The sequence below is a fragment of the Mizuhopecten yessoensis genome, unplaced genomic scaffold (genome assembly GCF_002113885.1).
Source record: "Mizuhopecten yessoensis strain PY_sf001 unplaced genomic scaffold, ASM211388v2 scaffold716089, whole genome shotgun sequence".
Classification (NCBI taxonomy): domain Eukaryota; kingdom Metazoa; phylum Mollusca; class Bivalvia; order Pectinida; family Pectinidae; genus Mizuhopecten; species Mizuhopecten yessoensis.
In genome coordinates this window covers 108,343-123,846 of record NW_018479942.1, presented here as the reverse complement: position 1 = coordinate 123,846, position 15,504 = coordinate 108,343, and the positions used below count along the sequence as shown (strand labels likewise).

The following is a 15,504-nucleotide window of genomic DNA, read 5'->3' as shown; positions in this document are numbered from 1 at the left end:
ACACGTGTGTATATGACGATTCGAGAAAAAGTGAAATGCATATGATTAACCATTTCCAATGAAAACAAAATATATAAAATAACATTTTCTGAAGATTATAAATCCAATATAGAAATTGATCACTTGCTAATAAATCCATTATAAAAATTGTTAAAATACGTAGATCTGTAAACCAGAGACAACAAAAACAAGACTACCGCGTGGCGGAACAATATACGCCCGTCGAATGCCATATAGTGTTATATACTTTCTTACATTGAAATAAGATCTGCACAATTCTAAGAGTGGTTAGCGGACATGCTATAAACTGTAGGAGAAAATCTCCATACAAAAAATCAAATACTGAAATGAACAAAGGGCAATAACTTTTGCAAAAATCGTCAAATCATAGTTCTTTTAAGGAAGACACAACTTCATATCATGATTATAATGTATACAAAGTTTCAAAAAGATCCGTTGAAAAATGTAGGAGAAGATTGCCGGACAAAAATCAAATACTGAAATAAACAAAGGGCAATAACTTTTGCAAAAATTGTTGAATCAAAATTCTTTCAAGGAAACACAACAACATATCATGATATTTTAGCCTACTAAGTTTCAAAGAAAGCCATCAAAAAATGTAGGAGATCTCCATACAAAAAATCAAATACTGAAATGAACAAAGGGCAATAACTTTTGAAAAAGTGTTGAATCAAAATTCTTTTAAGGGAGACACAACTTCATATCATGATTATAATGAATACCAAGTTTCAAAGAGATCAGTCGAAAAATGTAGGAGGAGATTGCCGAACAAACAAAAGTTTACGCCGGCCGGCCAGACAACCCCATACCATAATACTTCCGTCAAATTTGACGCGCATATAAAAAGAATCAGGTTATTTATTCCAGCATTTTTGTATCTTAAATGTCATTTTTTTTAAGATTTTACCTTGGAATTCATTCTCAATGTTCTCCTGTAATTCATTGGCTGCCTTCTCCATCTGTTTTAGCTCACTCTGGTGCTTCGCTGAAACACAGACAGATGAACTATTACTGTAAATGTCAGTTTTATCAAATGGCAATTAATGTGATTTCAAATGGCAAGTTTCAGATTAGTGTCATTTCATCAGGCTCTGACACTTACACAATATTCATTTTAAAAAATTTGAATTTTATATGTGGGGGGAAAATGATGAGATGAATATTCAGAAAATATTTGATGATGAATATTCACAAAGGATCCCAGAGATTTGACAAATAATTACGGAAATATTTTGATGATGATTAATCTTGAAAGATGAATGTTAAAGATTGGATAAAGAATACTCATGAAACATCTAATATCTCCTGGCAAATTAACATGAAAATATTTACCTCACCAGGGGTAAGTATAAGTGACTCATAGTTTTTGAAATACTCACTGACATCCGTTTGTATTTTGTAGATTTCACCTGCTTTCACACTGATCTGTTCTAATTTGTCCTGAATACAAAATCAAAAGACATATTTCTATATTCCACTAAACAAAACTATTTTTAAACAAAAATCATACCTTTAATGATCGAAACCGAATCCTTAATAATTATTCTACATCTTTCTATCTAATATAAGAAACAACTGCTGTAAATAATTCTATATTTGTCTGTACTTTATTTCCACATCAACATTTTTATCACATTTTCTTGAATTCGCAATTGAGAAGATGGTATTTAAATATTGATGCTGATTTTTCTAAACAACATTTATTCAAAATATAAATCTGCAAATGAGTCTCCTTGCAAATTAACACAAAAATGAATCTCTTGCAATCAAAAGTGATTGACAGAATCAAAACCCACTATTCTACACGACATGAGCCCAATACTTCAATAGCTTATATCAGGGTTCCCTGATGAACTTTAGACTATAGATTAAATAGTTCAACAGCTTGGAGACTGTATACAACACATTATCTGTTTACTGATGGACTGTGTCAGTATACCCCAAGATTGTACTATTGTGTATCACCTCTATCGGTACCAACTTCTCCGCCACCTTGACCACAGACTCCTTGGATGCTTCTAGCTTGACCTCCAGTTCATTCATGTCAGCATCCAGCTGTGGTAGAACGGATATTAATATCAGGTTACAATTACCAGGCTTGAAACCATCTCTTTCAACAACTAGTGAAGTTTTGCAAGTAATCAAAACAATTTTCAATGATACATAATTAGGACTGAGCGATTGTTTTAGACATCTTAGTTAATATCAATGGTGTAGAGAGGGAAGAAACCTTCCTTCAGAAATGTGCAGGTGAGGGATATGTTACAAGAATATTCTTAACAATTAACGTGCATGTTTTTAGTAGGTGTGTAAGTTCACAAAATAAGTCAAGAAAGTATCTAGCTTATGATGAATGCCAACAAAGAAGGGAGACAACTCTTACAGTAAAATCAAACATCCTGACACCAATGGCTAATCTAAAACCACAACCCACATTACCTGTGCTGCCTTGTCTTTGTGCTGTTTGAAGTAGATGATATCTTGTCGCAGCAATTTCAAGTCTTGGTCCTGTTAATATGTGTACAAAACAGCCTTTTAATTGGATTTTTTCTTGGATATCTTAGGGGCCTATAAATGATTTAACAGCATCTATAAGGGAAAGCAATGGCGAAATTTCTTATTTAGTAGTGAAGCCAAAAGTATAACTCAAAGTTACCTATGAAACTAGGACTTTATCTTCACAACTAACAACTACACATCTTTGATGAGGATTTGTTTTTTAACTTTATGTATTACCTGGGTCTTTGATGAGGATTTGGGTTTTTTTAACTTTATGTATAACTAACAACTTCACATCTTTGATGAGGATTTGTTTTTTAACTTTATGTATAACTAACAACTACACATCTTTGATGAGGATTTGTTTTTTAACTTAATGTATTACCTGAGTCTTTTTCAGCTTCATTATTGTGTCAAGAGCCTTCACGTATCTGGTTGAGGCAAAGATGGCATCAAACTTTTCCTTCAGTGACTTTCCCTCACTGAGCGGCCAGTTGGCGTCCTCCTGGTGACAGAAGATCACGTTCTCCAGCACTGGCTTCGACACACCTAGTGACGTTATCATCTGAGGGGGGAAACAAAACGTTTACTAGACAACACAGCACATCCTCAACCACACCAAGGAACAATTACTAGACAACGCAGCACATCCTCAACCACACCAAGGAACGTTTACTAGACAACCCTGCACATCCTCAACCACACCAAGGAACGTTTACTAGCCACCACAGCACATCCTCAACCACACCAAGGAACAATTACTAGAAAACACAGCACATCCACAACCACACCAAGGAACGTTTACTAGACAACACAACACATCCTCAACCACACCAAGGAACAATTACTAGACAAAACAGCACATCCTCAACCACACCAAGGAACGTTTACTAGACAACCCTGCACATCCTCAACCACACCAAGGAACGTTTACTAGCCACCACAGCACATCCTCAACCACACCAAGGAACAATTACTAGAAAACACAGCACATCCACAACCACACCAAGGAACGTTTACTAGACAACACAACACATCCTCAACCACACCAAGGAACAATTACTAAACAACACAGCACATCCTCAACCACACCAAGGAACAATTACTAAACAACACAGCACATCCTCAATCACACCAAGGAACAATTACTAGACAACACAGCACATCCTCAACCACGAACAATTTCATTAATTTTGTTGGAAAAATTAGGACAAGTAAGATTTAAATTCTTACTGTAAATGTGACTTATTTTTGCTATTTCTTGTGTTTTGCATATTCGCTTGATGGTCAATTTGATGAACCTTATATTATTCTGGTGGATTTCTGGTCTAGTGGCCATGGCATAAAATGCGACAGTAGGGATGGATTAGTTTCTGATTGTGTCACAGGCTGTTTTTTTGTGTGGAAAAATTGTTACAACAAAAATTAGAACCACACAAAAAAAAAACATTTTACTTTTTTTTTAATTTAATAACCCTAATTGGGTAATGTGCAAAGAAGCCTTAAAAATAATATTGATCCTCATAAGAGTTTAATTCAATGTTGACACCAGCACTTTATTTCCTATCACACACCTCCCGATCCATCTCGGCACACTTGGAGCTGATGCTTTTCTTCTCTCCTGCTGCATCTCTCCGTGTGATCACTCCCTCCAGGGTCCGCATCGTGATATTCTTCAGCTGTTTATTAAAAGAATTCAAACCATAATTCTGCTATGTTTATCCAACCATCATCAATATAATGTGGCAATGATGCCAGTCTTTTAGGAGACACCGTTTTTTCTATACAACAGTGATCTAGTAATTATATATCATCTAACCTTATCACTATCCAGTCAGCTTAAAATGGAGGTAGCCAGACTTGCGTAAATATATAAACAACTGTAAATCTGGCCAGTATTAAGTTTCAATCTATGCTTCTGATTAAATACCAAGACTTCTCTCACTTTTAACTGTATTCTGCAGTGAAACTACAATTCATACTACACAAAACACTTGTTACTTAAGCACTCTTTCATTTCATCTTATCACTTCATAATAAATCATATATGAAAACAATTTGTTGCATTATATCAAAAGTTGCATGTTGCAATACCTCCAAAATATATAAAATATATCAGTTCCCATTAACAATCAATATCATCTAGCAGAGATGTGACTTGCTGTATGGTTCTTTTGAGACATAAATTATTTTTATGATACTTTTTCTATATATATTTAAATGTCTAACTAAAATTTAAAAGTCTTAGATTCACTTATCAATCTGAAATGGTACAAAAAATCATCGACATGTTATAGTTTTGTGATAACTTCCTGCAGACTAGTCAGACATCACCAAAGTTGCAATGATCTTGAAAACAATTGGTGTCATATACATTTACCTTCTGTGTAACCTGCATACTTCTCTGTACAATAACTGTTTGTCTGGCAACATCCTTGACCTGTAGCCTGATCTGACCTTTGACCTCTCTTTCATGAGCCACCTGCAACATACAGATTGTAATGAATAAATATGTAACATATGAAAATAAATAAATCATAAAAGATGGGTGTATGAGTAATTATTTAAGTCAAACACATAGTTGCTGAAGAAAATTAATACCCAACATTAAGTTTGCAAAGTGTATTTTTTTATCTAGCATTTACACTATGTGGGTTAATGTTATAATGAATAATCATATAAATTAAAATAAAATTGTCCACCTCACCTTTGGATCATGAACGAAAGCCCCACCCTTGGATCCTGGAGGCATCACCCCGGTAGTCATATACTTCAGACACTCTATAACAGTCTGTAAAAATAACACAAATTATACCACAAAAGGAATACAAAGAGTAAAACTAATTGTCATAATTAACATCCTATGATATCAGTACAATGACTAACTGCATTTTAGTGGGCATTAAAACAAAGTGACTTGATATCCCTGAGATTCGTACATGTCTTTATAGAATGTCTAGGGTTCTTTAAAACAACATTAAACAAAGATTATCTACAAACATCAAGGTTAACAGACATTCAACGATCAGCAGTGACATTGGGTCTGTAAGTAACAACTGTTCTTTAAGTTTATGATTTTCGTGTTTTAACTTAATTGCACACCAAGGCCACCACACACAACAAGTTACAGCTTCCATGTAAACCAGACAGGTTCTGACCTATAGTGCCTTCAACCAACCCACAAGTAGTGACCTGATCAGCTTCCTCCATCATCATCCATTAAAGATGACCTACAGTATTGTCTCTCGCCATTTTGTCTACATGTTCGACAACCTTTGTTCACGACTATGAAACAATTCAGCTTTTTTTTCTTCTTTTGAGCCCTGGGTCTTTATTCATGAAACCATTTTTATCCTCAAACTCTAATTTTTTGCTTAAGCCAAATTCCTTGTTCAAGGGATAGAATTATTTGAATTGTGTATTTTCCCCCCAATATTTTTAGGAAATATTAAATATCAAATTCTTCTATTTCATTGAGCTTTACAGCTCATCTGTGTGTAACATAACATATAGCATTTCATCATCTTGTTGTGACAGCTGTCAGATTAATTGTGTTACTGTTTACTAGAAGTACTCATTCTCCTATTGTACGACAAGCATGAGTATCTAAAGCGCATAAAACTCTGTCAAATCCAAAGAAAAAAACATATCTCAAAAAGGATGCATTGGACTTAGCACAAACATGTATCCTGGCTTCATTCTTGATCTTATGAGGTTTGACACACGGTTTTATATTTGAAGCATTAGTCAAATAGCAAGCAAACAAGAATAATATCACAAACAAAGAAAAAAAAATGAAATTCACAATAATTAATTTTAGCTCAAACAATCATCCTTAATTAACAAATTAAATACATGAAACCATTAATATTTTACAATCAGAACTAAAATGTGTCAGGACAAAAATGTACATAGCCACATTGGTGACACTATTGGGGGGGGGGGGGGGGGGGGGGGGGGGGGGGGCTTTGATAACATATTGTTACACTAAATGTCCACAGTCACTAAGTATAGCATTAATTTCTATCCAGGAATCCAATATTTCAATAGTTGTATTTAACATTCAACATTAAAACAAAACTTAGTTACACTTCACTTGATTGAAAACAACACACACATGTACATATTTAATTAATACCATCATTTATATTGACAGAAATTTAAAATGCTGTAAAACAAAGCAAGAAAGATAACTTTCAATTATGATATTTTCACAACTTTTCACATGGTTGCTTAATTGAAGTTAAGGAAAAGGAGATAATTCAATTAAAAATGATACTGTAAGAAAATACACCACGATCCTTTGCAACTCGCATCTCCTGGACCAAACTGCCCTGTAAAGGTTGATTTGTCAGGTAATATAACCTTTCAGCATTTACATATCTGTACCAGACAAAATGCTTTTTTTTGAGAAAATTGTTTTTTTTGTAGTCTATGAAATTGCTGCATGCTTCTCCAAAACGTGTCCATTACTGACAGTAGAGAGGTTGACTAAGTATATACTGTTTAAGTGCAAAACTTGCACATTTGAGTTTTTCACAAAATAATTTAATGTAATTTAATATATAACTGTGGCAGATTTTAATTGTACATAGGATTACAGTCGCCTTCTAGCTACGAGCTAGAGGGGAATTTCCCTTTAGCTCAGTGGTAGAGTGTCCGACTAGGAACCTGGAGATCGAGGGTTTGATCCCCGCAGGTGGGGCACACTATTCTCTAGCCCGAATTTCCTCTGGCCCTAACACCAGACTGTTTGACATATAGATGTCTGGTGTGTGGAGCCAGAGCGCACTGCTATATGAAAATGTGGAATTCTCTGACACCGTTTGGTATCAGGGAGTTATGAGGTGCTGACAACAAAAATCTACTATGACACAACACATATATCGATAATAGCTGCTAAATTCAATTGTTGTTAGCACCCCATAACTCTCCAATACCAAACGGTGTCAGAGAATTCCACATTTTCATATAGCAGTGCGCTCAGGCCCCACACCAGACATCTATATGTCAAAATGTCTAAGTCTTAGGTCAGGGCCAGAGGAAACTCAGGCTAACTATTCTCTTTCTTCTAATTCCAGTCTTAGGGACAGACTCAAAGGTTTGAGTTTAATTGTCCCTGGGAGGTGGCATATTAAAAACAAGATTTTTTTGTTATTTTTTATTTAAGATAAAACAAGCACAGATTTAGGGTAGGTTGTAGCTAGCAAGGGCAGACCTGAATGAGTTCATGTTTGGATCCAGTGCTAGCGATGCTGGTAAAGAGTTCCAATCGATGATAGTTCTTGGAAAGAAAGAATATTTATATAGATTTTTGTTGGGAGAAATTTGGTTAAGTTTGTGTGTGCCTCATATTCTCCTATCACTTGATGTTGTGTATGATGTTGGATCTATAGCCACATGATTAGTCTGGCTTTTGTTCTTTGATTGGCTAGGGGTTCCTAGTTTAGTGATGTTATCATGTTGGTGACACAGCCAGGCTCTCTAGATCTGTTGGCTGTAAACATACCGGGCAGCTCTTCTCTGGATGTTCTCGATTGCCAGGACCTGGTCCGATGTATATAAGGGTCCCAGCATGTAGCTGCATATTCTAGTGATGGTCTTACTAGTGTTGTATATGTTACTGATTATACTTTTTTAGTGCAAGATGACATAGTGCCTTAAGACACCTAGTGTCGTGTTAGCCTTGGTGGTGATGGACTGTATATGGTTGTTCCAATTTAGTTCGGAGTTGATGATGAACCCTAGATATTTTCCAGAATCTAAATTTTCTAGAGTTTGACCACGTAACGAATATTGATAGGGGTTTTCTTCCTAGAGATATTTACGATGGAACACTTTTTGGCGTTAAAATTCATCTGCCATTTCCGCTCCCAAGTTTCAAGAGTTTTTAATTCGTAATCCAGTTTGTGACAGTCCTGTCAGTTACATAACAATATTTAGTTCACTTACGGTTTTCCCTGTTCCATTTGGTCCAAGTATCAGAGTCAAAGGACTATAAAATTCTATCATCTGTTTTTCGGAGTCATCCGGACCAAAACTTCTAATTCCCTGGATTGTCATCTTCTCAATCGTCGACATCTTGGAAAGTTATCAGTGACCGTATCTGCAAGACCATAACACAAACTAATTAAATGAGGACAATTATATGAATACTTCATCAGTGATGTCATTATGTCTGATTTCCATGTTAAGAAATTTTCGAAACAATGAGTGACATTAAGAACCCCTAAATTAACTATTATTTTAAAAAAACTTAAAAAACGAAATGTCACCTAAAAATCACGTGTGTTTGTTTACAAGCCGTAACGTGTAATTTTTCTAACACTGCACTGTCTAACTTAAACATTTGGAATTATGTCTATTCTCAGATGTAGTTTTAAATATCATGTCTTAGACTCCTTACCAATAAAAGTAACTCAATGTCTCCCGTCTTAGCACGTTTGACTGGTTTCTCTTCTTCCTACCAAGTCAGCATCATTTGTTTTGGCGCGTCGGAAGTCTTCATTATACCGGAAGTCATTTGGTATTATGGGAGTTATTTCCCTTTAATCTTAGCCAATAACATTCCAACTGAAAATCCATTTTACGGCCATGACAAAAGTAAATTTTAAAAAAGACATTAAAATTTCGCCTAAAAATCTGTTTGTGCACAGGAGGACAAAATATATAGGTTTTAAGCATTAACATTTTATTTTGTTTTTTTACCACTCAGATTTTTTTCGTGGTCTGGTTTCTCTCTTCGTCACACTCTTAATCCCAAAATTAGAAAAAAATGATCATCTCCCTCCACTCGGCAATACATACGGTATCGTCATCATTTGTATCACGGTCTGAATACACAATTACTTGTTATTAAATATTTCATTTTAGAGGCCATATACTAATATATATGACACACAAAATAATAAATTAAAAGAAAAAAAATGTGAAAAAAGGAATTTCGAATGCATTCTGAAAAAACACTAACAATAAACCAAAGAGCTCAGAGTTTTCTTTTCACTATGCTTAACACCTGTACATCATAAAAACATTTTTTACACTGTAGTATAAAACATGATTGTAAGGATTGTAATTCAATATGATGGAGAAGTCAAAATTCTAATTAAAAATCCACGCTTGTTGTAGAGTAAAGAAAAAAGGCAACGTCTTTACAATCCTATTGGATTTTGTTCTTTATTTTCCGTCACCGTTTCTACTTAAAATGGTATAGATCTAGATCTTCATTCAAAGAAAAAATGAAAACTAAGCGGCGTTTTTTTATTCAATTTAAAAATATTTCAGTTTGAATTTGCATTTATAATTTTTAGAAATTTAGTTTCAATGAATTGATTTTGAGATTTTCTAGACATCTTACCATGTTAGTCGTTTACGAGTTATTCCCCTTACTATATCAAATGTATTATTCATTAGCGTACAATAGGTAACACGATTTTAGACGTCGTTATACCTCTCTGGTCCTGTACCATCATCCTGTCTTTAGTGGATCCAAAATGCAGGTTATTTAGCCATTGCTTGTATGAAAAGTTTACTGGTCGATGTTCCTCAGGGTTCCTTACAAATGTCTTAATTAAACCTGAACAGCTATGGGTCACAGCACACGAAAACATCAGCATAGCATATGTATTTTAGACATTTATAAAGAACCCCCGTGGATGGTCATTGGCATAGTTATATATGCCACAGTTAAATCAAATGAGATTTGTATTTGTTGTGCATGCGGTTGGCCAAACGTATAGAATTTCGCGTTCAAATCTTGGCCATCGAAACAGGTGACAGTTTAAATAACCTGAACAACGCAATGGACACCAGATTAGAAAAATGGAGCCAGGATCATTCCATTCCGTCTTTGCGTATTGCAGAGTTATCTTCTCTTGGGAGCAGGTATTGATTGTTACGTCATTGGTTTGTGTGAGAAAATGACGTCGTTTTCTCAAAAATTGATGACGTTCCTCTCACAAACAAGTGACGTAACAATCAATACCGGCTCCCAAGAGAAGATAACTCTGCAATACGCAGAGACGGAATATGTGATCACAAAGCAGTGCATACTGATCCTGGTGCTAAACAGGAGCTCAGATAGGTCTAAAACCTAGTTATATGCTGTACACTTATGAATATTTGTGAAACACAGCGTTACATTGTTCTTCGTGGTATCTTCTGACGTGAGTGTGTACATGCAGTGGGTTAATCTATCAGATCCATTGCTCTTAAAAGATTTAGCAGCTTGAAATCCAAAATGAAAACTAAACACAAGTCTGCATTCCTTAACCCCGATATCTAAACCACACTCAACGATCTGCGTGGTATAAGTATGGAGTTAAATAGGAAGACAAAACTTCAAATAAACTTGAAACCTGAAAATATTGTTTCTTTCCTGCTTGCAAAAATAATTTGTAAAACAAGAAAGAATTGCTTCATAGCCAAGGTATTCGGACCTATTTTTCCGAAGTTGAAATGTAAGTAACTGAAAATTTCTCCGAGAGACGGTTAATGATAAGGTAACGTTCACGGACCTGCCTCCTTTGTTTCGGATTGCGAAACTTCACAAAATCCTATTAAACAATTAACGTTTTCGCTGACTCTGCTAGTTGCTCAACCAAGCTATCGTATTTTGACAATGTAAACTTCAATAGTGAATTAATGGAATGTAGATTTTGAAGCAGTTAAAGTTATTTTGATAAGTCTTGAGCATATTCTCCCAAAAAGTGTTTCTTTTATCAGAACATTCGTCTTTTCCACGCTGCTCACTAAAAACCTTAATTATACCGAACTTAAGGTTCTCTAATCTACTTTGAGGCAAATTTTGTAAAACCACGACAACGGCTAAACTGATATATACTGTGGATAAAATTGTGATAACGATTGGCCAGTAACAAAAGGCATGCCAAGTGCGTCAGTTTCAAATTTCATTTTCAGATATATCTCTGTCATGCTGACTTGCCTCCACATCGATCGTAAATCCTCCTGAAATCGAAATCATGGATTCTACAGATCCTTCTACATTTACCACCTTTTTTGACCTTACTTACAACATGACCAGCAGAGATACAGCTTTGATTAAACTGAACCATAAGCGCGTTGTTTTCAGTTTTGTTGATATCTTCCTAACAACAATACTCTTTTCGTGTGATTATATGCGTAGAGATTTTCGTATTAAAATCTTCAGTGAAATCTCAACAAGGATAAGTCTGCAGTAATTATTGTAGAACCTATGAGTGATTAATAGTATCAAAGGACGCCTAATAATTTGCTTGAAGGCAACGAACTACCATGAAGTCAAGACAATCGGAAAGTTAAAAAAAAAAGAAATAAAAAAAAAAAGAAAGCAGATAAGTAGCATGACATCAGAGGCAAATCCAGGAAATATATATACGTCATCAACGATTTAAGACATAAAGCAAAGTATTAATCAAGGCAAACACTGTAGTGTCGTCTCAGATAGAACCCTCCTGGGAAGAAAGACATACCACAGAGAAGTTTACTTGTCAACTAGACGGGTTTTTTAAACAGAATCCGGATAATAACAATAGGTTCTGGAGTAATCCAATGTGGCATGTAAACTCATTAAGCAAGGCTGAAGTTGAAAATCGGAAATTAAATTGTCATGTTTGTCATACAGGTTGGTAATAAGGTGAACGTCATTATCACACTGTAGGATGTAAGTGAGGTTAACATTATTGTAATACTGTAGTTTGATAGAGAGTTAAATATTTGTGTTATATTTCAAAGTACATGTAGAAAACGATGTGACCATTATTGTAATGCTGTACGTTGATAGTGAAGTAACTGGTACTGTTATATTCTAGGTTGATAGGAAGTTGACCATTATTGCCATACAATGGGTTAGAAGTGAGATGACACTCATGTTATACTGTAGGTTGTTAGCTAGATGACAATTGTCATACTGTAGGTTGGTAGCGAGGTGACTATTGTCATACTGTAGGTTGGTAGCGAGGTAACTATTGTCATGCTGAAGGTTGGTAGCCAGGTGACTATTGCCATACTGTAGGTTGGTAGCGAGGTGACAATTGTCATACTGTATGTTGGTAGCGAGATGACAATTGTCATACTGTACGCCGGTAGCGAGGTGACTATTGTCATTCTGTAGGTTGGTAGCGATGTAATTATTGTCATACTGTAGGTTGGTAGCGAGGTAGCTATTGTCATACTGTAGGGTGGTAGCGAGGTAACTATTGTCATACTGTACGTTGGTAGCGAGGTGACACTTGTCATACTGTAGGTTGGTAGCGAGGTGACACTTGTCATACTGTAGGTTGATAGCGAGGTGACAATTGTCATCCTGTACGTTGGTAGCGAGGGGATTATTGTTATACTGTAGGTTGGTAGCGAGGTAACTATTGTCATACTGTAGGTTGATAGCGAGGTGAAACTTGTCATACTGTATGTTGGTAGCGAGGTGACAATTGTCATACTGTACGTTGGTAGCGAGGTGATTATTGTTATACTGTAAGTTGGTAGCGAGGTGACACTTGTCATACTGTATGTTGGTAGCGAGGTGACAATTGTCATACTATAGGTTGGTAGCGAGGTGACTATTGTTATACTGTAGGTTGGTAGCGAGGTGACTATTGTCATACTGTAGGTTGATAGCGAGGTGGCAATTGTCATACTGTAGGTTGGTAGCGAGGTGACTATTGTCATACTGTAGGTTGGTAGCGAGGTGACTATTGTCATACTGTAGGTTGGTAGCGAGGTGACTATTGTCATACTGTAGGTTGGTAGCGAGGTGACTATTGTCATACTGTAGGTTGGTAGTGAGGTAATTATTGTCATTCTGTAGGTTGGTAGCGAGGTGACTATTGTCATACTGTAGGTTGGTAGCGAGGTAACTATTGTCATGCTGAAGGTTAGTAGCCAGGTGACTATTGCCATACTGTAGGTTGGTAGCGAGGTGACACTTGTCATACTGTAGGTTGGTAGCGAGGTGACAATTGTCATACTATAGGTTGGTAGCGAGGTGACAATTGTCATACTGTAGGTTGGTAGCGAGGTGACTATTGTCATACTGTAGGTTGGTAGCGAGGTGACTATTGTCATACTGTAGGTTGGTAGCGAGGTGACTATTGTCATACTGTAGGTTGGTAGCGAGGTGACTATTGTCATACTGTAGGTTGGTAGCGAGGTGACTATTGTCATACTGTAGGTTGGTAGCGAGGTGACTATTGTCATACTGTAGGTTGGTAGCGAGGTAACTATTGTCATGCTGAATGTTGGTAGCCAGGTGACTATTGCCATACTGTAGGTTGGTAGCGAGGTGACACTTGTCATAATGTAGGTTGGTAGCGAGGTAACTATTGTCATACTGTAGGTTGGTAGCGAGGTGACTATTGTCATACTGTAGGTTGGTAGCGAGGTGACACTTGTCATACTGTAGGTTGGTAGTGAGGTAATTATTGTCATACTGTAGGTTGGTAGCGAGGTGACTATTGTCATACTGTAGGTTGGTAGTGAGGTAATTATTGTCATTCTGTAGGTTGGTAGCGAGGTGACTATTGTCATACTGTAGGTTGGTAGCGAGGTAACTATTGTCATGCTGAAGGTTAGTAGCCAGGTGACTATTGCCATACTGTAGGTTGGTAGCGAGGTGACACTTGTCATACTGTAGGTTGGTAGCGAGGTGACAATTGTCATACTATAGGTTGGTAGCGAGGTGACTATTGTCATACTGTAGGTTGGTAGCGAGGTGGCAATTGTCATACTGTAGGTTGGTAGCGAGGTAACTATTGTCATGCTGAATGTTGGTAGCCAGGTGACTATTGCCATACTGTAGGTTGGTAGCGAGGTGACACTTGTCATAATGTAGGTTGGTAGCGAGGTAACTATTGTCATACTGTAGGTTGGTAGCGAGGTGACTATTGTCATGCTGATGGTTGGTAGCGAGTTGACTATTGTCATACTGTAGGTTGGTAGCGAGGTAACTATTGTCATGCTGAAGGTTGGTAGCGAGGTGACTTTTGTCAAGCTGTAGGTTGGTAGCGAGATGAAAATTGTCATAATGTAGGTTGGTAGTGAGGTGACTATTGTCATACTGTAGGTTGGTAGCGAGGTAACAATTGTCATACTGAAGGTTGGTAGCGAGGTGACTATTGTCATATTGTAGGTTGTTAGCGAGGTGACAATTGTCATACTGAAGGTTGGTAGCGAGGTGACTATTGTCATACTGATTTTTCATAGTTAGTTAGTTAGTTTGTTAGTTTGGATATCAAGTTTGTTTCATTTACCATATCATGAACTTCACATTGATCTCCGATGTAGTATTTGAATATAAAATTGTTTATTTTGAAAATAAATATATAAATGTTTCTTAATGGTTTGCTAATATATTCAGAACTTAGGTCGGGATTGAAAGCTTTCAGGTAAGATAAATATTACATAATTTAAACATTTTGTAACAAGATAATTGCACAAAAAATAAAATATGAAATGAAAGATTTTGTAATTTGTCCTTATGTATTGACCATTACTATCGAGCTTCTGCTCTATTTTACCTTACAGTATAAGAAAACTGATCTAAGTTGTGTGGTTAATCAGAAGAAGCATTCATGATGAAATCTGACTACACAACATGAATATATGCTGTAGATTCACTCACTGACCCTGGTCAGCAGGGATACCCGTGTTCGTCTGTATGAATGGCCATATATGGGTTAAACACATATTTCATAGAAATAATACCAATCATTTATTGATCAAAAGACCATGTCCAAACAGATATTCGTCCTTCCCATGACTATTTATTGCCGTTTATGCTCATAAAATACAAAATCTACTTTCATGTTCTTGCATGATCATTGTCGAAGCGAGGTTTATTGTGATGTAGTCTGGCACCAAGGTAAATCTACGTCAGATTTATGAAACTAGAATTGACGCACGCAAAATGAAAGCGGTATTCATAGGTGTTGATCATGATCATGACACATCCCTTATCTTTGTAGGTGTTATCTTCATGGCTTACATTTT

General features: G+C 36.2%; 2 protein-coding genes across 2 annotated transcripts in view; both read right to left on the bottom strand.

The window, feature by feature from the left end:
- Window positions 1-9,056, bottom strand: part of LOC110441665 (DNA repair protein RAD50-like) — a 35,104-nt gene extending 26,048 nt beyond the window's left edge. Inside the window, exons 1-10 of the mRNA XM_021484872.1 lie at window positions 8,927-9,056; window positions 8,473-8,626; window positions 5,228-5,311; window positions 4,901-5,002; window positions 4,095-4,199; window positions 2,906-3,085; window positions 2,461-2,529; window positions 1,987-2,076; window positions 1,401-1,461; window positions 929-1,006 (exon numbers count right to left, since the gene is read on the bottom strand). Coding sequence (XP_021340547.1) covers window positions 929-1,006; window positions 1,401-1,461; window positions 1,987-2,076; window positions 2,461-2,529; window positions 2,906-3,085; window positions 4,095-4,199; window positions 4,901-5,002; window positions 5,228-5,311; window positions 8,473-8,601 — 898 coding nt within the window. The 5' untranslated portion in view covers window positions 8,602-8,626; window positions 8,927-9,056. The remainder of the gene's footprint in view (window positions 1-928; window positions 1,007-1,400; window positions 1,462-1,986; window positions 2,077-2,460; window positions 2,530-2,905; window positions 3,086-4,094; window positions 4,200-4,900; window positions 5,003-5,227; window positions 5,312-8,472; window positions 8,627-8,926) is intronic.
- A 3,269-nt stretch (window positions 9,057-12,325) lies between these two features.
- On the bottom strand, window positions 12,326-14,716 carry LOC110441664. Its single transcript, XM_021484871.1, has 3 exons — window positions 14,178-14,716; window positions 13,485-14,066; window positions 12,326-12,878 (listed from the first exon to the last, which is right to left on the bottom strand). Exons 1-3 carry the CDS (start codon window positions 14,714-14,716, stop codon window positions 12,326-12,328), a joined length of 1,674 nt encoding a protein of 557 aa, XP_021340546.1.
- Window positions 14,717-15,504: the final 788 nt, after the last annotated feature.